The following is a 22,770-nucleotide window of genomic DNA, read 5'->3' on the forward strand; positions in this document are numbered from 1 at the left end:
TTGAGATGGAGTCTTGCTCTGTTGCCCCGGCTGGAGTGCAGTGGCGCCACCTCGGCTCACTGCAACGTGCGCTTCCCGGGTTCACACCATTCTTCTGTCTCAGTCTCCCGAGTAGCTGGGACTACAGGTGCCCACTACCACACCTGGCTAATTTTTTGTATTTTTAGTAGAGACATGGTTTCACTGTGTTAGCCAGGATGGTCTCCATCTCCTGACCTCATGATCCACCCACCTCGGACTCCCAAAGTGCTGGGATTACAGGTGTGAGCCACTGCGCCCAGCCCCCTTTCTTTTTCTTTTTTTTTTTTCTGAGACAGAATCTTGCTTTGTTGCCCATGTTGGAGTGTAGTGAACTCGATCTCGGCTCACTGCAACTTCTGCCTCCCAGGTTCAAGTGATTCTCTTGCCTCAGCCTCCCGAGTAGCTGTGATTACAGCTGTGCACCACCATGCCCGACTAATTTTTGTATTTTTAGTAGAGGCAGGGTTTCAGCATGTTGGCCAGGCTGGTCTCGAACCCCTGACCTCAGGTGATCCACCCGTCTCAGCCTCCCAAGTGCTGGGATTATAGGCGTGATTCATCGTGCCTGGCCTACAAGTACCCTTTCTAACTGAGGGCAACTGCAAAGGAAGTAGGGCATAGAAGAAGAGTAGTGGGCCCTTTGCCCAGAAGAGAGGAGGAGGAAGAAAAGAGGGGGTACTTAGGGTATCCTACCCACAGGCAGGCCCCAGACAACAGCTGGAGATAGCCAAATGTTAATCACCAATTAGCACAGTTCAGGTGGAAAGGGCAACTCTATTATGTGTAAAATGGACTTAATGTGGCAGGAGCTGTGGGCTTAATTTCTTGAGATAAGATGCTTTTAGGCTAATCAGCAGGTCTATGCCTAATATAAAGGAGCTGGGGCCTGATTTCTTCAGCAGGCTCAGAAGGTCCAGAAGACAGGGAAAGGAGACCTCTATCTGTCCTTCTTCTGGAAGAGCTGGAAAGAAAGTCTGGTAAGAGAAGTGGAGACAGGGATGGATGAGATGACCTGAGAGTGGGTAGATCTTGGCAACTCTGAGATGCTCAGCAGCCCTGGCATCTTACTTTTCTCTTCATCTATATGAGACGTGAGAAGATAGCCAGGTGTGGTGCCTCATGCCTGTAATCCCAATACTTTCGGAGCCGAGGTAGGAGGATCATTTGAGCACAGGAGTTCAAGACCAGCCTGGGCAATAGAGGGAAACTCGATCTCTATACAAAATTTAAAAAATTAGCTGGCCATGGTGGCACATGCCTGTGGTGCTACGTACCTGGGAGGGTGAAGTGAGAGTTTTGCCTGAGCCCAGGAGGTTGAGGCTGCAGTGAGCCACGATTGTGTCACTGCACTCCAAGCTGGGTGACAGAGTGAAACCCTCTCTCAAAAAAAGAGAAAGAGAAATGAGAAGCTAGCTCTGATGGTTTGTTTGTTTGTTTATTTAGAGATGGAGTCTCACTCTGTCTCCCAGGCTGGAGTGCACTGGCCCGATCTTGGCTCACTGCAACCTCTTCCTCCCAGGTTCAAGCGATTCTTGTGCCTCAGCCTGCTGAATAGCTGGGATTACAGGCGCACACCACCACACCTGACTAATTTTTGTCTTATGTAGAGACAGGATTTCACCATGTTAGCCAGGCTGGTCTCAAACTCCTGATCTCAAGTGATCCACCCACCTGGGCCTCCCAAAGTGCTAGGATTACAGGCATGAACCACTAAACTCAGCCTGGTCCATCTCTTGGTCAGGTTCCATGTCCCTTCTAGTCACTAACTCCAGCACACAGCACCCCTCACCTTCCCTCAAGGTGTTGCCCCAGGCTCTTAGAAAAGGTTCAAACTGGCCCAATGCGATGGCGCACACCTGTAATCCCAGCACTTTGGGAGGCCCAGGTGGGCGAATCACGAGGTCAGGAGTTCGAGACCAGCCTGGCCAATATGGTGAAACCCTGTCTCTACTAAAAATACAAAAATTAGCCGGGCGTGGCAGCACATACCTGTAGTCCAGGCTACTCGGGAGCCTGAGGCAGAAGAATGGCTTGAACCCAGGAGGTGGAGATTGCAGTGAGCCAAGATTGTGCCACTGCACTCCTGCCTGGACAACAGAGCAAGACTCCATCTCAAAAAAAAAAAAAAAAAAAAAAAAGGAAAAGAAAAGGTCCAAACCTCAAGGCTTTGCCCCTCCCCAGCTTTCAGAGCCCCTACTGGTTGCTCTCTCAGCATGACCTGGTTTTTTTCTGTCTTAGCTCAGGAAATAACCTTAGAAGATGGTGGCCATGAAGACCTTCGCTCTGCTGTTGCTGTCCCTGTTCCTGGCAGTGGGACTAGGAGAGAAGAAAGAGGGTCACTCCAGGTAGGAGTGGTGAGAAGGAAGGGATGGGGAAGAGGAGGGGCTAGGATGACAGGTTCTGGATTTGTTTCAAGTGGGAGGTGAGAAAGGGAAGGAATCCAGGCTAAGAAGTAGGAAGCTCCAGGGAAATACCTGCCGGCAATGTGAGTGCAAAGTGAGCACCGAGCCAGAGAGGATTTATTGTGTGCCACTGTTACAGTGGGAGAGACTATGGTTAGATCTCTGGAGGGACTTCCTGGTGGTTAATTGTCCGAAGATGAGTCTCCCTTCCCAATGAATGCTTTATTCATTTATGCATGTTTGCTTCTTTCTTTTCTTCTTTTTTATTTTTTTGAGACAGAATCTTGCTCTGTCGCCCAGACTGGAGTGCAGTGGCGTGATCACAGCTCACTGCAGCCTCTGCCTGCCAGGCTCAAGTATCCTCCCACCTCAGCCTCCCGAGCAGCTAGGGCCACAGGCGCGAACCAACATGCTCGGCTACTTTTTGAATTTTTTGTAGAGATGAGGTTTCGCCATGTTACCCAGGCTTATGAATGCATTCTTTCTTTTTTTTTTTTTTTGAGATGGAATCTCTCTCTGTCACCCAGGCCGGAGTGTGGTGGCATAATCTCGGCTCACTGCAACTTCTCCCTCCTGAGTTCAAGCAATTTTCCCTGCCTCAGCTTCCTGAGTAGCTGGGATTACAGGTGCCTGCCAACACACCTGCCTAATTTTTGTGTTTTTAGGAGAGTTAGGCCTTCCCTTGGCTTTTTTTTTTTTTGAGTTGGAGTCTCACTCTGTCACCTAGGCTGGAGTGCAGTGGTGCGATCTCAGTTCACTGCAAGCTCCGCCTCCCAGGTTTACGCCATTCTCCTGCCTCAGCCTCCGGAGTAGCTGGGACTACAGGCGCCTGCCACCTCGCCCGGCTAGTTTTTTGTATTTTTTAGTGGAGACAGGGTTTCACAGTGTTAGCCAGGATGGTCTCGATCTCCTGACCTCGTGATCCGCCCGTCTCGGCCTCCCAAAGTGCTGGGATTACAGGCTTGAGCCACCGCGCCCGGCCTGAGATGGGGTTTCACTATGTGGGCCAGGCTGATCTTGAACTCCTGACCTCAGATGATCTCTCCGCCTGAGCCTCCCAAAGTGCTGGGATTGAAGGCATGTAATCCCGTGCCTGGGCTTTTTTTTTTTTGAGTTGGAGTCTCACTCTGTCACCTAGGCTGGAGTGCAGTGGTGCAGTCTTGGCTCACTGTATCCTCTGCCTCTCCGGATCAATCAATTCTCCTGCCTCAGCCTGGGATTACGGGCACCTACCACCACACCCAGCTAATTTTTTTGTATTTTTAGTAGAGACGGGGTTTTGCCATGTTGGCCAGGCTGGTCTTGAACTCCTGTCCTCAAGTGATCCACCCGCCTCGGCCTCCCAAAGTGCTGGGATTACAGGCGTGAGCCACAATGCCCGGCCATTATGCATGCTTTCAATCAAATTTTAGAGAGGGCCTCCTCTGTACCAGGCACAAGGGATGTATGTGAACATTGGTCCACAAATGCCTCCTGCCTTCATGAAGCACACAGATCCAAGGGGGAAATAAACCAAGAACCATATAGGCATGTCACAAATCATCATGAGTACCATGTGGCAAAGCGGAGAATATGACCAGCGAATATAGCAGGGGGCTCAGACTGTGTTTTCAGGACCAAGAAATAACTAGTTTGAGTAGAGTTGGGCTTTCTCAGGTGCAAGGACAAACCATATGCCCACATAAATTTGGCATATGTAATTTGTAAATTTGAGGCACAGATGTCAGAACACATACAAGAAGAGAACAGTATCATGTAGATGTTTCTTTCTTTTTTTTTTTGAGATAGAGTCTCGCTCTGTTGCCCAGGCTGGGGTGCAATGGCTCAATCTTGGCTCACTGCAACCTCCGCCTCTCGTGTTCAATCTATTCTCTGCCTTAGCCTCTCAAGCTGCTGGGATTACAGGCACCCACCACCACGCCCTCCTAATTTTTGTATTTTTAGTAGAGATGGGGTTTCACCATCTTGGCCATGCTGGTCTTGAACTCCTGACCTTGTGATCCACCTGCCTGGGCCTCCGAAAGTGCTGGGATTACAGGCGTGAGCTACTGCACCTGGCCTGTATCACGTACATGTTAAGAACATAGATCTGAGCCCAGATGGCCTGGGGTAAATCCTGGATCTGTTACCTATACGGAGTGGCAGATAATAAGATAATAATAAGGTAATCTCTGCACCTTGGTTTCTCCACTCACAAAATGGGGATATAACTAGAACTTACCTCATAGGATGTTGTGAGGATGAAATTATGTTATGGATTCAAGGGCTTATAAAGTGCCAGAGTCACAGTCAGTGCTTTTGTATGAGTTGACTATTATTACGGAATGTGAACCAAGAAATTGAATCAGGAAGGGCCAGGGCAGGAGGAATAAAGGAGGGAATTGTGTGACTCAGTCCTTTCAGATGAGGGGGACCCGGATCCCTTTTTTTTTTTTTTTGAGATGGTGTCTCGCTTTGTCACCTAGGCTGGGGTGTAGTGGTGTGATCTCAGCTCACTGCAAGCTGTGCCTCCCGGGTTCACGCCGTTCTCTTGCCTCAGCCTCCCAAGTAGCTGGGACTACAGGCTCCCACCACCACGCCCAGCTAATTTTTTTGTCTTTTTAGTAGAGATGGGGTTTCACCGTGTTAGCCAGGATGGTCTTTATCTCCTTACTTCATGATCCGCCCGCCTTGGCCTCCCAAAGTGCTAGAATTACAGGTTGTGAGCCACTGCGCCCAGCTTTCTTTTTCTTTTTTTTTTTTTTTTTTGAGATGAAGTTTCACTCTTGTTCCCTAGGCTGGAGTGCAATGGCACGATTTCGGCTCACTGCAACCTCCACCTCCCGGGTTCAAGTGATTCTCCTGCCTCAGCCTCCTGAATAGCTGGGATTACAGGCATGTGCCACCACACCTGGCTAAATTTTGTATTTTTAGTAGAGACGGGATTTCTCCATGTTGGTCAGGCTGGTCTCGATCCCGACCTCAGGTGATCCGCCTGCCTTGGCCTCCCAAAGTGCAGGGATTACAGGCATGAGCCACCGCGCCTGGCCCCTGATCCCTTTTTGGCCAGAATCTAGAGCCACACACACTGAGGCTACAGGAAGTGGGCCCTGGAGCTGAGGATAAAGCCTGGGGTGGGGTGGGGTGGGGGAGTGGATCTGCAGGGAGTCTCCATAAAAACGGACTCGTTTGTTTTCAAGTGTCTGCCTCCTGTTAGTGATAGTCATTTATCCTAGCCTTGTGATTCTCCCCCGATCTCTGCCCCTTCTCTGCACCCTTATTTCCAGCCTTCTCCCCTCCCTGCCTGTCGGATCTCATGCTAAGGTGAGCAGCCCTCAACCTCGAGGCCCCAGGTACGCCGAAGGGACTTTCATCAGTGACTATAGTATTGCCATGGACAAGATTCACCAACAAGACTTCGTAAACTGGCTGCTGGCCCAAAAAGGGAAGAAGAATGAGTGAGTCGTTGCTTATGCTCCTCCTGTTCCCTGTGCTGGGCTCTGGGCTCTACCTTCCTACCTTCAGAGGAGGCCATCGGCTGTGGCCACACAGGCCACATGATGCACAACCCCAGGCGGCATCTTTCTTTTTCTTCTTTCTTTTCTTTTCTTTTCTTTTTTTTTTTTTTTTTTTTTTTGAGACAGAGTTTTACTCTTGTTGCCCAGGCTGGAGTGCAATAGCACAATCTTCGCTCACCACAACCTCCACCTCCTGGATTCAAGTGATTCTCCTGCCTCAGCCTCCCGAGTAGCTAGGATTACAGGCATGCATCACCATGCCCAGCTAATTTTTATTTTTATTTTTTTTGAGACGGAGTCTCGCTCTGTCGCCCAGGCTGGAGTGCAGTGGCGCAATCTCGGCTCACTACAAGCTCCGCCTCCCGGGTTCATGCCATTCTCCTGCCTCAGCCTCCCGAGTAGCTGGGACTACAGGCGCCCACCATGCACGGCTAATTTTTTGGTATTTTTTTAGTAGAGACAGGGTTTCACCGTGTTAGCCAGGATGGTCTCGATCTCCTGACCCTGTGATCTGCTCGCCTTGGCCTCCCAAAGTGCTAGGATTACAGGCGTGAGCCACCGCGCCCAGCCTCCCTTCTTTTTTTGAGACAGGATCTCTCTCTGTCACCCAGACTGGAGTGCAGTGGCACCATCATGGCTCACTGTAGCCTTGACCTCCTGGGCTCAAGCAATCCTCCCACCTCAGCCTCCCAAGTAGTTGTGACTACAGCCTCACAACACCATGCCTGGCTAATTTTTAAAATTATTTGTAGAGACAGAGTCTTACTATGTTGCCCAGGCTATTCTCAAACTCCTGGGCTTAAGTGATCCACTCACATTGGCCTCCCAAAGTGCTGAGATTACAATTGTGAGCCACTGTGCTGGCCCTAATCCTTTACTTCTAAGGGGAGGAGTCAGAAGATGTATGGGAGCTCAGAGAGGAGCCCCAGGGGTCTGAGGATGAAGGGAGGGAGAGACGAGCTCCTAATGACTGCTTGCTTGGCGATGGCCACTTCAGACTTTGAAAACAGGATTGGCTAGGGCCGGGCCCAGTAGCTTACACCTGTAATCCCAGCACTTTGGGAGGCCGAGGCGGGCAGATCATGAGGTCAGGAGATTGAGGCCCTCCTGGCCAACATGGTGAAACCCCGTCTCTACTAAAAATACAAAGATTAGCTGGGTGTGGTGGCACATGCCTGTAATTCCAGCTACTCAGGAGGCTAAGGCATGATAATTGCTTGAACCCTGGAGGCAGACGTTGCAGTGAGCTGAGATCGCACCACTGTACCCCAGCCTGGCAACAGAGTGAGACTCTGTCTCAAAAAAAAAAAAAAAAAAGGAAAGAAAATAGGATTGGCTGTGCACCGTGGCTCGCGCCTGTAATCCCAACACTTTGGGAGGCCCAGGTAGGTGGATTGTTTGAGCTCATGAGTTCATTCGAGACCAGCCTGGGCAACATGGCAAACAAAAACTACAAAAATTAGCTGGGTGTGGTGTGGTAATGCCTGCCTGTAGTTTCAGCTACTCGGGAGGCTGAGATGGGAAGATGGCTTGAGCCTGGGAGGCAGAGGTTGCAGTGAGCCGAGATGGTGCCCCTGCACTCCAGTCTGAGCAATACAGCCAGACCCTATCTCTCACACACACACACACACACACACACACACACAAACACACAAAAGTGAAGAGAAGATGAACTGTCCTTATCCTTCTCCCTGCTCTATGCCAAGTCTCTTTCCCCGCTGTCTCTGGTCAGCGTGGTAGATTCTGAAAAGCTGTTCACTGGTGGAGGCAGCTGAAGACCACCACTGGGTGGGCTTGAGTGGAGAAAGGTACCCTCTGCTTTTGGGGTTGAGGTACTAAAAGATTCAAGTGTCTCTAGACTGGAGTCTCCACAGCTTGCCCACTCTCTAATCTTTATCTTCCCAGCTGGAAACACAACATCACCCAGAGGGAGGCTCCGGCACTCGAGCTGGCCACTCAAGCTAATAGGAAGGAGGAGGAGGCACTGGAGCCACAGAGGTGAGTCAAGGCGCAGAGGGAAGGGAGGCAGCCGACTCTCCTGCCCTGCTCCCACCTCATTGTTCCCTCTCCCTGACCCCAGAGCAGAGCAAGGACCCGTGATAAGCATCGTCTTCCTCTAAAGAGTTCAAAGAGGGGTCTTCATTGAGCAAACTCCTGGAGGTCAGCCCCAAGCTTAAGGAAGAAGACTTGGAGGAACAGGGGAGGGGTGCTAGGAGGGGTTTCAGGGACAGGGTTTCTAAGATTGATGACTTCATACACAGCAGAGTCACTGAGTCAGGAGAAGGGCAGGAAAGAAGAGACCTCAGGTTCTGGCCTCACCACCTCTCCCTGCCAAACTTCGGGAAGGCTGTTTGTGAAAGAGTGGGGGATCTTCCCAGGCCCACTCCCCTGAAATCAGTTATCCCCTCTCTGAATGGCACAGGTCATTTCAAAAAGTGAATGTGCCCAAAGTACTGTCTGCATTCTGGAACACTTGCAGAGGTGGATGGGCGGAATATCTCACACCAGAATTTTGTTTGACTCTCCCTGTAGGAAGAGTCCATATTCCCCAGGCAGGCAGTGCTGGGTGGGGCTGGCAGAAAGGAGGCTCCAGATCTCAGAGCTGAGCCAACAGAGAGGCAGCTGTGTTGGCTCCCTCCCCCCATCCGTGGCTGCCCCTCAGTGGTGTCCCCAGTCCTGTGTTTACTCTCTTTGGGCGCGGCTCAGGCTAAAACAGTCAGCCAGAGGCTGTTACCTTGCAGCTCCCCACCCAAGAACCCCAGCGATGAAGATTTGCTGCGGGACTTGCTGATTCAAGAGCTGTTGGCCTGCTTGGTGGATCAGAAAAACCTCTGCAGGCGCAGGTAGGGGAACGTGGTGTTGCACAGCAGTTCTAACTTGAGCTTGGGCATCAGACATGGATTCAGATCTTTGCCCCTCCACATGCTGGCTGTTTACGTAGCCTTTCTGAACCTCAGTGTTTTCATTAAAATCAGAGGTATAGAATCATTTAACGGGATGTTGTGAGCTTTAAGTAAGAGAACGCAAGTGGAAAAATACAAAGAAAAAAACAAAAGAAAAATAAAGATAATTCAAATGGAGACCTGAGGGCCACCTTTGAGGAGTAATAAGAGCTCTGCAAGGTTAGCAGCTCTGATTACTATTTGTTCTTCCTCACTCCTGCAGGTGAGGTGCTGCTCTCCCCTGCCTATCCCTACCCACTGAGCTGAGCCCATCCTGTGCCCTGCCTGTCCCCAATCCTACCCACCGAGCTGAGCTCCATCCTGTTCTCAGCTTTCCCTCTGTACCCTTGGGCCATGGCACCTTCCTGGTGATGGGAAACTGCATAGTTGGAGGCATGTTTCCTTTCTCTGTGGCCATTGGTGGCTTCAATGGTCTCTTGAATCCACCTCATCAGCTAGAAAATTCTTCAGTCCATTCCTTATGTCTCAGAATTGAGGGACTAAATATTATGAAGAGACCTGTCCTCCTAAAGGGTGAGACAGGATCCTCATGATGCAGACAGGGGGGCACGGAAACCAAAACACTTCAGACACTGATACTGAGCAGCTAGGGAGGGATTGAGGGAGCAAATCTGGAACAGGAACCTCAGGAGGGGAAGAAGGGACAGGAGCGTGAGCAGATCCATGAAGAGGGTGTGAGAAAATCTCCGTAGGAAGGTGGGTAACGGTCTCTGTACTTTTGTGAATTATTTGGATTACTTATCATTAAAATGGTGATTTGATGGGGCAAAGGTGGGAGCACTGCTTGAGGCCAGGAGTTCAAGACTGCAATGATCTATGATTACATCCGTAAATAGTGACCGCACTCCAGCTTGGGCACCACAGTGAGACTATCTCTTAAAAAATAAGTAAAATGAGGCTGGGCACAGTGGCTCATGCCTGTAATCCCAGCACTTTGGGAGGCCGAGGCGGGCAGATCACGAGGTCAGGAGATCAAGACCATCCTGGCTAACATGGTGAAACCCCGTCTCTACTAAAAGTACAAAAAATTAGCCTGGCATGGAGGCGGGAGCCTGTAGTCCCAGCTACTCGGGAGGCTGAGGCAGGAGAATGACAAGAACCCGGGAGGTGGAGCTTGCAGTGAGCCGAGATTGCGCCACTGTACTCCAGCCTGGGTGACAGAGCGAGACTCCATCTCAAAAAAAATAAAAAAAAGTAAATTGATAAAAATTAAAATATTTAAAAAGGTGATTTGAAGGTAGGAGGGGTTCAACAATGGCTGAGTCCCAGGATAAACGTGCTTGGCTGACTCCAAGTCCATAACCTTCCTCTCCTTTCCCCACTCTCCCCAGGTCTCGGTGACTCTGACCACACCCAGCTCAGGACTGGATTCTGCCCTTCACTTAGCTCCTGCCTCAGCCCCACTCCAGAATAGCCAAGAGAAGCCAAACCAATAAAGTTTATGCTGAGATAAGTCGAGTGCATTGTGAAAATTTATTCAAATGACTACTGAGCACTAACAGGGCATGGTTTGTCTTTGTGTATCTCTGTGTGTGTGGGCACCACGCAGTGGAAAGGAAATATGGTCTGGGCATGGTGGTGTATGCCTGTAATCCCAGTACTCTGGGAGGCTGAGTCTGGAGGATTGCTTAACCCCAGAAGTTCCAGTCCAGCCTGGGTAACAGAGTGAGACCCCATCTTTTTGTTTTGTTTTTTTTCTTTTTTTTGAGATGGAGTCTCACTCTGTCGTTCAGGCTGGAGTGCAATGGTGCAATCTCAGCTCACTGCAACCTCTGTCTCCTGGGTTCAAGCGATTCTCCTGCCTCAGCCTCCTGAGTAGTTGGGATTACAGGCGCCCTCCACCATGCGTGGCTAATTTTTTTTTTTTTTTTTTTTTTTGAGATGGAGTCTCGCTCTTGTTACCCAGGCTGGATGGAGTGCAATGGTGAGCTCTCTGCTCATTGCAACCTCTGCCTCCCAGGTTCAATTGATTCTCTTGCTTCAGCCTCCTGAGTAGCTGGGATTACAGGCATGCGCCACCACACTGGGCTCATTTTGTATTTTCAGTAGGGTTTCTCCATGTTGGTCAGGCTGGTCTTGAACTCCTGACCTCAAGTGATCCACCCGCCTCTGCCTCCCAAAGTGCTGGGATTACAGGTGTAAGCCACCGTGCCCAGCCTAATTTTTGTAGTTTTAGTAGAGATGAGATTTCGCCATGTTGCCAGGCTGGTCTTGAACTCCTGACCTCAGGTGATCCGCCTGCCTCGGCCTCCCAAACTGCTGGGATTACAGACATGAGACATCGTACCTGCTGGAGACCCCATCTTTAAAATAAAAAAAGAAAAAAGAAAAGAGGGCCTGGTGTGGTGGCGCAAGCCCGTCATCCCACCACTTTGGGAGCTTGAGGTGGGCAGATCACCTGAGGTCAGGAGTTTGAGACCAGCCTGGGCAACATGGAGAAACCTTGTCTCTACTAAATATACAAAAATTAGCAGGGCATGATGACAAGCACCTGTAGTCCCAGCTATTCGTGAGGCTGAGGCAGGAGAATCGCTTTGACCCAGGAGGTGGAGGTTGCAGTGAGCTGAGATTGCACCACTGCACTCCATCCTGGGTAACAGAGCAAGACTCCGTCATGCACAAAAAAAAAAAAAAGAAAGAAAAGGATCATTTGAGGTCAGGAATTCGAGACCAGCCTGGCCAACATGGTGAAACCCTGTTTCTACTAAAAATACAAAAAAAAAAAAAAAAAAAAAAAAAAATGAGCCAAGCATGGTGGTACATGCTTGTAATCCCAGCAAATTGAGAGGTTGAAGCATGAGAATCGCTTGAACCCAGGAGGTGGAGGTTGCAGTGAGCCGAGATCACACCACTGCACTACATCCAGCCTGGGTGACAGAGTGAGACCCTGTGTCCAAAAAACAAAAAAAGAAAAGGAAATGATGGTTTTTACTTGCATCTGTTAATTCATCTATTTATTCTACAAACACTTATTGGAAAGTTAATATTGGCAGGGCTGTGCTAAACATTGTATATACAGCAATGAAACAAATGGACACAATCCTTGCCCCCGAAGAGCTTAAAGTCTGGTGACAAAGAAAGACCTCTAGTTTTTTTGTGGTTTTGTTTGTTTTTCTGGGAGAGTCTTGCTGTGTTACCCATGCTGGGGTACAGTGCTGTAATCATAGCTCACTGCAACCCCAAGCTCCTGGGCTCAAGTTATCTTGCCACTTCTGCCTCCCGAGTAGCTGGAAAAAGTTGGGACTACAGGCACACGCCCAGGTAACTAAAAAAAAAAAAAAAAAATTGTGTAGAGAAAAGTTCTGAACCTCTGATACTTTTGTAACACATGAGTGTGATGATTGGGTGTTTATGGGCATGTGTGAGATGTGCCACCCTTGAACCTTGTTACAATGTTGGCACATTACCCTTCTGACATGAAGAAAAGAAAAAAAGAAAAAAGGAGTCTTGGCTAGGTGTGGTGGCTCACGCATGTAATCCCAGCACTTCAGGAGGCCAAGGCAGGTGGATCACCTGAGGTCAGGAGTTTGAGACCAGCCTGGACAACATGGCGAAACCCCATCTCTATAAAACACACAAAAAAATTAGCCAGGCATGACAGTGGGTGCCTATAATCCCAGCTACTCAGGAGGCTGAGGTGGGAGAATGGCGTGAACCTAGGAGGAGGAGCCTGCAGTGAGCCGAGATTGTACCACTGCACCCCAGCCTGGGTGACAGAGTGAGACTCCGTCTCAAAAAAAAAAAAAAAAGAAAAAGAAAAAAGGAGTCTCCCCATCTGGTTCAGAATGGTCTTGAACATCTGGCCTCAAGTGATCCTCTCGCCCCGGTCTCCAAAAGTGTTAGGATTACGGGGTGTGGGCTGCTGTGCCAGGCCCAGACTTTCATTTTTATATTTATGTACTTATTTAAAAGATCCTTGAGTCATAAAGACCTTCCTCTTTTTTTTTTTTTTGAAACAGAGTCTCGCTGGAGTGCAATGGTGTGATCTTGGCTCACTGCAACCTCCGCCTCCTGGGTTCAAGTAATTCTCCTGCCTCAGCCTCACAAGTAGCTGGGATTACAAGTGTGCACTACCACGCCCAGCTAATTTTTGTATTTTTAGTAGAGACAGGTTTCACCATTTGGCCAGGCTGGTCTTGAACTCCTGACCTCAAGAAATCTGCTTGCTTCACCCTCCCGAAGTAGTGGGATTACAGGCGTGAGCCACTGTATTACAGCCTGGGTGAGAGAGCAAGACTCTGTGACAAAAATAAATAAATACATAAATACATACATACATACATAAAATAAAATAAAATCAGGGAGTGAGTGGCCAGGCGTGGTGGCTCATGCTTGTAATCCCAGCACTTTGGGAAGCCAAGGCAGGTGGATCACTTGAGGCCAGGAGTTCAAGAGCAGCCTAGCCAACATGGCAAAACCCTATCCCTACTAAAAATACAGAAAATTAGCTGAGTGTGGTGGCATACACCAGTATTCCCAGCTACTTAGGAGGCTGAGGCAGGAGAATCACTTGAATCTGGGAGGCAGAGGTTGCAGTGAGCTGAGATTGCAGCACTGCACTACAGCCTGGATGACAGTGAGACTTGATCTCCAAAAAAAAAATATATATATATATACACACACACACACACACACACACACACACACACATACATATACACACACACACACACAAACACACACATATATCATGGAGTGGGTTTCTTGCTCCAATCAGAGCTCCATCCTGTCTTCACTGCTCCTTATCCTCTGCTCTGGGAGGTCCAGGTAACTGTGCTGCAGCTTCTGTCACCCTGGGACCTGTAGATGTTGGGAGATCCATAGCTAAGACACCAGGACACCCCAGAAGCCTGGAAAGCAACTGCCTTGTGTACTCTTTTCCAATGCAGAGGATGGGCCATCAACCCACAAAAGACACAAAGCCCAGGACCAGCTGTAAAGCTGCTAAAGTCACTTGGCCAGGTTTCATTGTTTGTATTGTTGGTGTGGCCTCTGTTAATAAGCATAAAACAAATTAATGCAACCTGTCCACCCATGCCATGGAAATGACCACAGCACCCCCTTCTCTACAGGCTGAGGAACCATCGTGGAAGAGGTGGGTGCATGAGGTTGTATGAGCCAGATTAGATGAGTGGAGTGGTCACGAGAGGGACTTTATTTTAAATCCTAATCTGACATGTAATTTCTGATTTACCCAGAAGTGCCTCCAAAATGTCTATTTGATGTATTACGCTTTCTGTAGGGACGCTTATTCACTGTAAGTTTCCTCCAAAACAACCCTTGATGCTGTTGCAGAAATCATAGGCTGTGAAGTTTGTAAACATCTATACATTCCTACCAAAGCGCTTATAATTTTCCCCAGGATATAAGCCCTGGGTCTGGGGGTTGTTGTGTGGAGATCTACCCGTCTTGTGGCCACCCAAGACCACCCTTCTGTCTGTAAGTTAACCTAATAAATTACCTAAAACCAAAATTAATAAATAAAATCAAATCAGGGAGAGAGTGGCAACCAGATTGGCCCAAGGGCTGGCAGTGAGCAAAATGGGGAGAACACAAGACAATGGGAGGGGTAGGATTGTGCCTCAAGGTATTCTGCTAATCAAACAAAACTCCTTTTTTTTGAGACAGAGTCTTGCTGTGTCACCCAGCCTACTTTAAATTTTATTTTATTTATTTTTATTTTTATTTTTTTGAGACGGCGTCTCGCTCTGTCACCCAGGCTGGAGTGCAGTGGCCAGATCTCAGCTCACTGCAAGCTCCGCCTCCCGGGTTTACACCATTCTCCTGCCTCAGCCTCCTGAGTAGCTGGGACTACAGGCGCCCACCACCTCGCCCGGCTAGTTTTTTGTATTTTTTAGTAGAGACGGGGTTTCACCGTGTTAGCCAGGATGGTCTCGATCTCCTGACCTCGTGATCCGCCCGTCTCGGCCTCCCAAAGTGCTGGGATTACAGGCTTGAGCCACTGTGCCCGGCCGATTTTCTTTTATTTTTATTTTTATTTTTTATTTTTTATATTTTTTGAGACAGTCTCGCTCTGTCTCCCAGGCTGGAGTGCAGTGGCAAGATCTCAGCTCACTGCAACCTTCACCTCCTGGGCTCAAGCAATTCTCCTGCCTCAGCCTCCCAAGTAGCTGGGATTACAGGCATGTGCCACCACACCCAGCTAATTGTTGTACTTTTAGTAGAGACAGGGTTTCACCATGTTAGCCAGGCTGGTCTCCAACTCTTGACCTCAGGTAATCTGCCTGCCTTGGCCTCCCAAAGTGCTGGGATTACAGGCGTGAGCCACCACGCCCAGCTCAATTTTCTTTTTGAAAAAAAATTTCAACTTTTATTTTAGATACAGATATTTATGTGCAGATTTGTTACATTGGAACATTGCATGATGTTGGTGTTTGTAGCACAGGTCCTGTTACCTTGGTAGTGAGCATAGAACCCGATAGGTAGTTTTGTAGGCTTTTTAAGGCTTTTAATTTTCTACCTCATGGAGGCAGTGCAGTGCATGGTTAATAACAATTATTATATTATATTTTTTTAAAGGGTTATGATAAGGCTTTAAATGACACCACCATGATATATATAAAAAAAGAAGACAATGTTTACAAAATGCCTAGCACAATGCCGAGCCCATAGTAAGAACGTTGTACAAATGGAAAAAAACTAACTTCTTTTTTTAGAGTTGGGGGTTTCCCTCCGTTGCCTAGGCTACAGTGCAGTGGTGTGATCATGGCTTACAGCAGCCTCAAACTCCTGGGCTGGAGATCTTCCCGCCTCAGTACTCCACCCACTTCTGCTCTGTGGCTGGAATTGTATTAATAGGTGTGAGCCATCATGTCCAGCTCAAAACTAACTCTTTTTGATTCACCAACCTCCCCCGAAGACATCCAAGACCTCAGAAATGTAGATTCAAATTTCTCCTCTAGACAATCAGTTCTATCATGGAGAATCACTAAAATAAACCCTCTTAACAAAGACTTGCTCTAAATTGTGTGTATAGATTCCAGGAGCTCCAGGAATCTAAAGGAATAGAAACCAAGAATGTCACAGCTGAAAGAAATCTTAGAGGTCAACTGGAGGCTGAGTGCACTGGCTCACACCTGTAATCCCAGTATTTAGGGAGGCCAAGGTGAGAGAATCTCTTGAGCCCAGGAGATCAGACCAGCCTGGGAAACAAGGCCAGACCTTATCTCATTTTTTTTTTTTTTTTTTTTTTTTTGAGACAGAGTCTCGCTCTGTCGCCCAGGCTGGAGTGCAGTGGCCGGATCTCAGCTCACTGCAAGCTCCGCCTCCCGGGTTTACACCATTCTCCTGCCTCAGCCTCCTGAGTAGCTGGGACTACAGGCGCCCGCCACCTCGCCCGGCTAGCTTTTTGTATTTTTTAGTAGAGACGGGGTTTCACTGTGTTAGCCAGGATGGTCTCAATCTCCTGACCTTGTGATCCGCCCGTCTCGGCCTCCCAAAGTGCTGGGATTACAGGCTTGAGCCACTGCGCCCGGCGGCCAGACCTTATCTCTATGACAATTTAAAAAAATTAACCAGGCACGGTGGCATGCATCTGTAGTCCCAGCTGCCTGAAAGGCTGAGGTCACAGGATCCCTTAAGCCTAGGAGTTCAAGGTTACAATGAGCTATGATGGCACCACCGCATTCCAGCCTGTGTGACATAATGAGGCCCTGTCTCAACAACAACAACAACAAAAAATTAAAAGACCATGTTCTGGCTGGGCGCAGTGGCTCGCGCCTGTAATCCTAGCACTTTGGGAGGCCGAGGCAGGCGGATCACATGAGGTCAGGAGTTCAAGACCAGCCTGACCAACATGGAGAGACCCTATCCCTAGTAAAAATGCAAAGTTAGACGGGTGTGGGGGTGCATGCTTGTGGTCCCAGTTACTCAGGAGGCTGAGGCAGGAGAATCGCTTGAACCCGGGAGGCGGAGGTTGTGGTGCGCCAAGGTTGCACCAGTGCACTCCAGCCTGGGCAATAAGAGCGAAACTCTATCCCCCGACAAAAAAAGACCATGTTCTTAGCCACCCTGCCACAAAGCCAATGAGTCAGTTAAAGCAAATGAGGGATTCGTAATGGTCAACATTCAGTGATGTGCTGGAAGCAGGCACAGTGGCAAGTGCCTTTGTCCCATCTACTTAAGCCCAGTTGTTCAAAGCTGTAGTGCCCTGTGACGGCACCTGTGAATAGCCACCATACACCATCCTGGCAACATATCAAGCCCATGATCAGAGTATTTACACCATGGACATAGGCAAATGCTACAAATCAGGGTTCCCCTCTCCCCACGTGGCAAGGTAGTTGTTAAACCCTTACCAGGATATCACTGGTCAGCATATTTTCCCTAAAATTATAAAAGGGTACAAATGTATCTGCATAGGAGGATGAGCATGTCTGCCGGAGTGTGGCCACAAGTGCAGCTATTGAGGTCCACTTTGTGCATCTAAGGGACTAGGCACAGCTGGGTGCAGTGGCAAGCCAGGCATGGTGGCTCACACCTATAATCCTGCACTTTGGGAAGCCGAGGCAGGCGGATCACCTGAGGTTAGGAGTTCAAGACCAGCCTGGCCAACGTGGTGAAACCTCGTCTCTACTAAAAAGCCAAAATTAGTCGGCCACGGTTGTGGGCACCTGTAGTCCCAGCTACTTGGGAGTTTGAGGCAGGAGAATCGCTTGAACCTGGGAGGCAGAGGTTGCAGTGAGCTGAGATCACACCACTGCACTCTAGCCTGAGCAACAAGAGCGAAATTCGGAAAAAAAAAAAAAAAAAAAAAAAAGTCAGGCGCACAGTGGCTCACGCCTGTAATCCCAGCACTCTGGGAAGCCGAGGCGGGCCAATCACCTGAGGTCGGGAGTTCAAGACCAGCCTGACCACCACGGAGAAACCCCGTCTCTACTAAAAATACAAAAACTTGGCCAGGCTTGGTAGTGCATGCCTGTAATCCCAGCTACTCCGGAGGCTGAGGTAGGAGAATCGCTTGAACCTGGGAGGCAGAGGTTGCAGTGAGCTGAGATCGCGCCATTGCACTCTAGCCCAGGCAACAACAGTGAAACTTCATCTCAAAAAAAAGAAAAAAAAAAAAAAAAGGAACTAGGCATGTGTGCATGCATTTGAAGGCATGAATTATTAAATCTAAGGTCTTCATTGTCAGTGAGCAGATCAGTGTGCATACTTTAGGGCATTGTATAACGAGTCAAAGAGTAAGGGAGGAAGCAGGTGTATCTAGATGGTGTCAGTGAGTACCTAAGGTACCAAGTTTTGTGTTTGGAGGTTATGTAGTTAAGGCCTCTTATGATGGCTGGTGGTGGTGGCTCCTACATGGAATCTCAGCACTTTGAGAGGCCAAGGTGGGTGGATCACTTGAGGTTAGGAATTTGAAACCAACCTGGCCAACATGGCGAAACCCTGTCTCTACTAAAAATACAAAAATTAGCCAGGTGTGGTGATGTGCGCCTGTAGTCCCAGCTACCGGGGAGGCTGAGGCAGGAGAATCGCTTGAACCCAGGAGGTGGAGATTGCAGTGAGCTGAGATCATGCCATTGCACTCCAGCATAGACAACAAGAGTGAAACAACGTCTCAAAGAAAAAAGAAAAAAGAAATAGATTTGACTTCAAATAACAGGAAAACACAAAATAATAGTGGCTTTAGTAAGACAGAACATTATTTCTCTTTCTCATAAACACTCAATACTTTCCTGGCAGGGGAGATACCATTATCCTGAAGGTGGTTTTCTCAGGGTGAGGCTCATCCATTGCACTCCGAATGTGCTGACTCCTGCGATTTCCCCAAATGTGGGAAACTCGACTGCGTAATTTGTGGTAGTGGGGGACTGTGTTCGTGCTCTAGTAAAATAAAAAATAAAAATAAAAAATAGGCTGGGCATAGTAGCTCACGCCTGTAATCCTAGTACTTTGGGAGGCCAAGGTGGACGGATTGCCTGAGCTCAGGAGTTCAAGACCAGCCTGGGCAACATGGTGAAACCCTGTCTCTACTAAAAAAAAAAAAAAAAAGCTAGGTATGGTGGCGTGCGCCTGTAGTCCTAGCTACTCGGGAGGCTGAGGCAGAATTGCTTGAACCTAAGAGGCAGAGGTCGCAGTGAGCCAAGATCGTGCCACTGCACTCCAGCCTGGTGACAGAGCGAGACTCTGTCTCAAAATAAATAAATAAATAAACACTTAGAGATTGGTGGCGTAGGGCTGGTATGACAGTCTGCTCCGTAAAATCCTTGGGGATTGAAGCTCATTGGACTCATGGTCCCACCATTCCTCTAGGTCCAAAATGGCAGCTACATTTTTAAGCTCATCGGAACCTCCATCTCCCGAGTTCAAGCAATTATCCTGCCTCAGCCTCCCAAGTAGCTAGGATTACAGGCATGCGCCATCATGCCTGGCTAATTTTTTGTATTTTTAGTAGAGACAGGGTTTCACCATGTCGGTCAGGCTGGTCTCAAATTCCTGACCTCAGGTGATCTGCCTGGCCTTATGCTTGGGCCCACTCCCACACTGTAGAGTTTTCATTCTTTTTTCTTTTTCTTTCTTTTTTTTTTTTTGAGATGGAGTTTCCCTCTGTTGCCCAGGCTGGAGTGTAATGGTGCGGTCTTGGCTCACTGCAACCTCGGCCTTCCAGGTTCAAGTGATTCTCCTGCCTCAGCCTCCCAAGTAGCTGGGATTACAGGTGTGTGTCAAAATATCTGGCTACTTTTGTATTTTTTTTAGTAGATCGAGGGTTTCACCATGTTGGTCAGGCTGGTCTCGAACTCCTGACCTCAAGTGATTCACCCGGGTCAGCCTCCCAAAGTGCTGGGATTACAGGCATGAGCCACTGTGCCCATGCTACTTTCATTTTCAATAAATCTCTTAATTCCTTCCTTGCTTTGTTTGTGTGTTTTGTCCAGTTGTTTTTTCAAGACCTCAAGAACCTGGACACCCTCCACCATTAACACATTTTGGCGAGACAGCCAGGAGGAAAACGTAAGCCCAAAGTTTGGGATTTATTTTCCCCCTTTTCCTTTTCCTTTCTGCTCCATAAAGGGGAATCTCTCTCTCTCGCTCTCTCTCCGTTTCTCTCTCTTTCTCTCTTCCTTTCCAACCCGGGACCCTTGGTGGTCAGCGCCTAAACATGGAAACAACTGCAGGTTTTTGGTCATGGCCAGTGAAACTAAGGGGTTTCCATGTGGAGAAGCCTAACTACCACCTCCTGGTTCGCTTAAGGAACCTAGGTCTTTTTCATTTTTTTTCCTTTTTTTTTTTTTTGAGACGGAGTCTCGCTCTGTCGCCGAGGTTGGAGTGCATCGGCAGGATCTCTGCTCACTGCAACCTCTGCCTCCTGGGTTCAAGGAATTCTCTGCCTCAGCCTCCGGAGCAGCTAGGATTACAGGCACCTGCCACCACGCCCGGCTAATTTTTTATATTTTTAGTAGAGACGGGGTTTCAACATCTTGGCCGGGCTGGTCTTGAACTCCTTACCTCGTGATCTACCCACCTCGGCCTCCCAAAGTGCTGGGATTACAGGCGTGAGCTACCGCGCCCAGCCACAGATGACTGATTTTATCTCAAACAATGAATAACAATCATAACTGACATTTATTTGTGTGCCAGGCATTGCACTATATGATTTACTACATTTTTTTTTCTTTTTTTTTTGAGACACAGTAACGCTCTTGTCGCCCAGGCTGGAGTGCAATGGCACAATCCTGGTTCATCGCAACCTCTGCCTCCTGGGTTCAAGCGATTCTTCTGCTTCAGCCTCCCGAGTACCAGGGATTACAGATGCGCACCACCACGCCCTGCTAATTTTTTTGTATTTTTAGTAAAGACGGGTTTCGCCTTGTTGGCCAGGCTGGTCTCGAACTCCTAACCTCTGGTGATCCACCCGCCTCAGCCTCCCAAAATGCTGGGATTACAGGCTTGAGCCACCGCGCCCGGCCATGAGTAGGTATTACTCTATTTCACTACTGTGGATAGTGAACCATAAAGACATTACAATAATTTGCCTTAAGTTCCTGTACCATATGTAGTGGAACTGAGCTTCGCAGCCAGGCAATCTGACTTCAGAGTTCAACTTAACTTAAAGGCCCTTCGTAGTCAGAATCCTTTGTATGTGATTCCAACAGATTAACTCCGTTAGGGCAGAGGGCTATTTTATGCTCAATATGGAACCCTGGATGGCCAACACAGCGTTTGGCACGTAAGAGGTGGTCCAGGGGCATTTGATGACCTCCAGGCAGTGGAGGGGCAGTCGAGGAAGACCAGGGCGCCAGGCGCCTACGTGGGCGGAATGCACAAGCTTGGGTCTTGGCGGCCGGGGCTCCACGTCCCAGCACTAGCCAACAAGGGCCTCGGCCGCGCGCGAATATTCGTGCCTTCCTCGCCGCGAGGCTTTGAGAATCTTGGCCACTAGCTAAAGGCAGGGTTGCCTAACCGGTAGCAACCGGAGACACTCAGCCCCGCGGCAGGAAATACGCCTCGTGGCTTCCGGCGCGTGCAGATGACGCGCGGCTCGGGCTTCCGCCTTGGGGAGCGGGTGGCGGAGCCCCGGACGCGGAGACCTGGGGTCGCTGCAGCTGGGCGGCCCGCGGGCCCAGGGTGGGAATGCACCGCCGTGGGGTGGGAGCTGGCGCCATCGCCAAGAAGAAACTTGCAGAGGTGAGCAGGAAGAAGGCCGACCCACAACCTGCCCCTGACCCGTGCGAGACTGAAATCTCCCGGAGCCGAGTCCTACCCGTTAATTACCTCCTAGCAGAATCTGAGACGGGCTGCTTGGCCCCGGGATACAGAATGTCTCCAGCTTCCGGTGGATTGGCAGCGTTCCCAGATGCCCAGCCCTTTCTCCCACTTACCCAAGTTTTAACTACAAATGGGACTCTACTCACAAATCTACAGTCGTCGATTCTACTCCTTCACCCTATCCTTCTCCCTAAGAAAACCATTTAAGAGAAACCCTCCTCTTTTCATCCCAAAGCTGTGGCAGCACAAGTGGGGGACCCCAGCGCCTACTCTCTTGTTTTTTTTTTTTTTTTTTGAGACGGAGTCTTGCTCTGTCTCCCAGACTGGAGTGCAGTGGCGCGATCTTGGCTCACTGCAAACTCCGCCTCCCGGGTTCATGCCATCCTCCTGCCTCAGCCTCCCGAGTAGCTGGAACTACAGGCGCCCACTACCACCCTCGGCTAATTTTTTGTATTTTTAGTAGAGACGGTTTCACCGTGTTAGCCAGAATGGTCTCAGTCTCCTGACCTCGTAATCCGCCCACTTTGGCCTCCCAAAGTGCTGGTATTACAGGCATGAGCCATCGCGCCGGCCCCCAGCACTCACTCTCTTAACTCATGCTGGTCTCTTTGTCTGACAGGCCAAGTATAAGGAGCGAGGGACGGTCTTGGCTGAGGATCAACTAGCCCAGGTGAGTCGGCTGGGGGGCCCCAGGCAGGAAGGGAGACCTAACAGGGTTGGCCAAAACACCTTGGATACGAATTTGATTGTGTAGATTGAACTAGAAATAGGGTGTTTGGCAAATTTTGATTTCTGAGCCGCTGAGATCTTTTAGGTGACTTGCTAATAACAATAATGGCCAACATATTTGAGTGATTACATGCTTGTAATGTCCCAGGCATTTGTCTATTTTCTTTACATATGCTGTCTTGTTCAGTCCTCATTACAGCTCATTACAGTCCCATAAGGAGGGAACCCCTATTATTCTGAGGGTTTTTTTTTTTTTTTTTTTTTACGGAGTCTTGCTCTGTTGCCCAGACTGGAGTACAGTGGCATGATCTCGGCTCACTGCAGCCTCCGTTTCCCGGGTTCAAGTGATTCTCCAACCTCAGCCTCCCGAGTAGCTACAACTATGGGCATGCGCCACCATGCCCAGCTAATTTTTTTTTTTTTTTTTTT

General features: G+C 49.0%; 2 protein-coding genes and 2 non-coding genes across 6 annotated transcripts in view; all 4 read left to right on the forward strand.

The window, feature by feature from the left end:
• Window positions 1-918: 918 nt before the first annotated feature.
• On the forward strand, window positions 919-10,382 carry GIP (gastric inhibitory polypeptide). Its single transcript, XM_023204387.3, has 6 exons — window positions 919-998; window positions 2,260-2,366; window positions 5,690-5,860; window positions 7,826-7,918; window positions 8,662-8,763; window positions 10,215-10,382. The coding sequence occupies exons 2-6, from the start codon at window positions 2,281-2,283 to the stop codon at window positions 10,222-10,224; spliced, it is 462 nt and encodes a 153-aa protein (XP_023060155.2). The 5' UTR covers window positions 919-998; window positions 2,260-2,280; the 3' UTR covers window positions 10,225-10,382.
• Window positions 10,383-12,196: 1,814 nt separating this feature from the next.
• On the forward strand, window positions 12,197-12,300 carry LOC111537743. Its single transcript, XR_002730104.1, has one exon. It is a non-coding gene; the product is annotated as a small nucleolar RNA U13 (small nucleolar RNA).
• Window positions 12,301-18,573: 6,273 nt separating this feature from the next.
• LOC111537730 lies at window positions 18,574-18,733 on the forward strand. Its single transcript, XR_002730094.1, has one exon. It is a non-coding gene; the product is annotated as a U1 spliceosomal RNA (small nuclear RNA).
• A 2,642-nt stretch (window positions 18,734-21,375) lies between these two features.
• The window catches only part of SNF8 (SNF8 subunit of ESCRT-II), a 17,717-nt gene continuing 16,322 nt past the window's right edge, over window positions 21,376-22,770 (forward strand). For all 3 annotated transcript variants that reach the window (XM_023204386.2, XM_023204384.2, XM_023204385.2), the window contains exons 1-2: window positions 21,376-21,531; window positions 22,232-22,282. In XM_023204386.2, coding sequence (XP_023060154.1) covers window positions 21,478-21,531; window positions 22,232-22,282 — 105 coding nt within the window. In that variant the 5' untranslated portion in view covers window positions 21,376-21,477. The remainder of the gene's footprint in view (window positions 21,532-22,231; window positions 22,283-22,770) is intronic.

The sequence above is a fragment of the Piliocolobus tephrosceles genome, chromosome 16, assembly GCF_002776525.5.
Source record: "Piliocolobus tephrosceles isolate RC106 chromosome 16, ASM277652v3, whole genome shotgun sequence".
NCBI lineage: Eukaryota > Metazoa > Chordata > Mammalia > Primates > Cercopithecidae > Piliocolobus > Piliocolobus tephrosceles.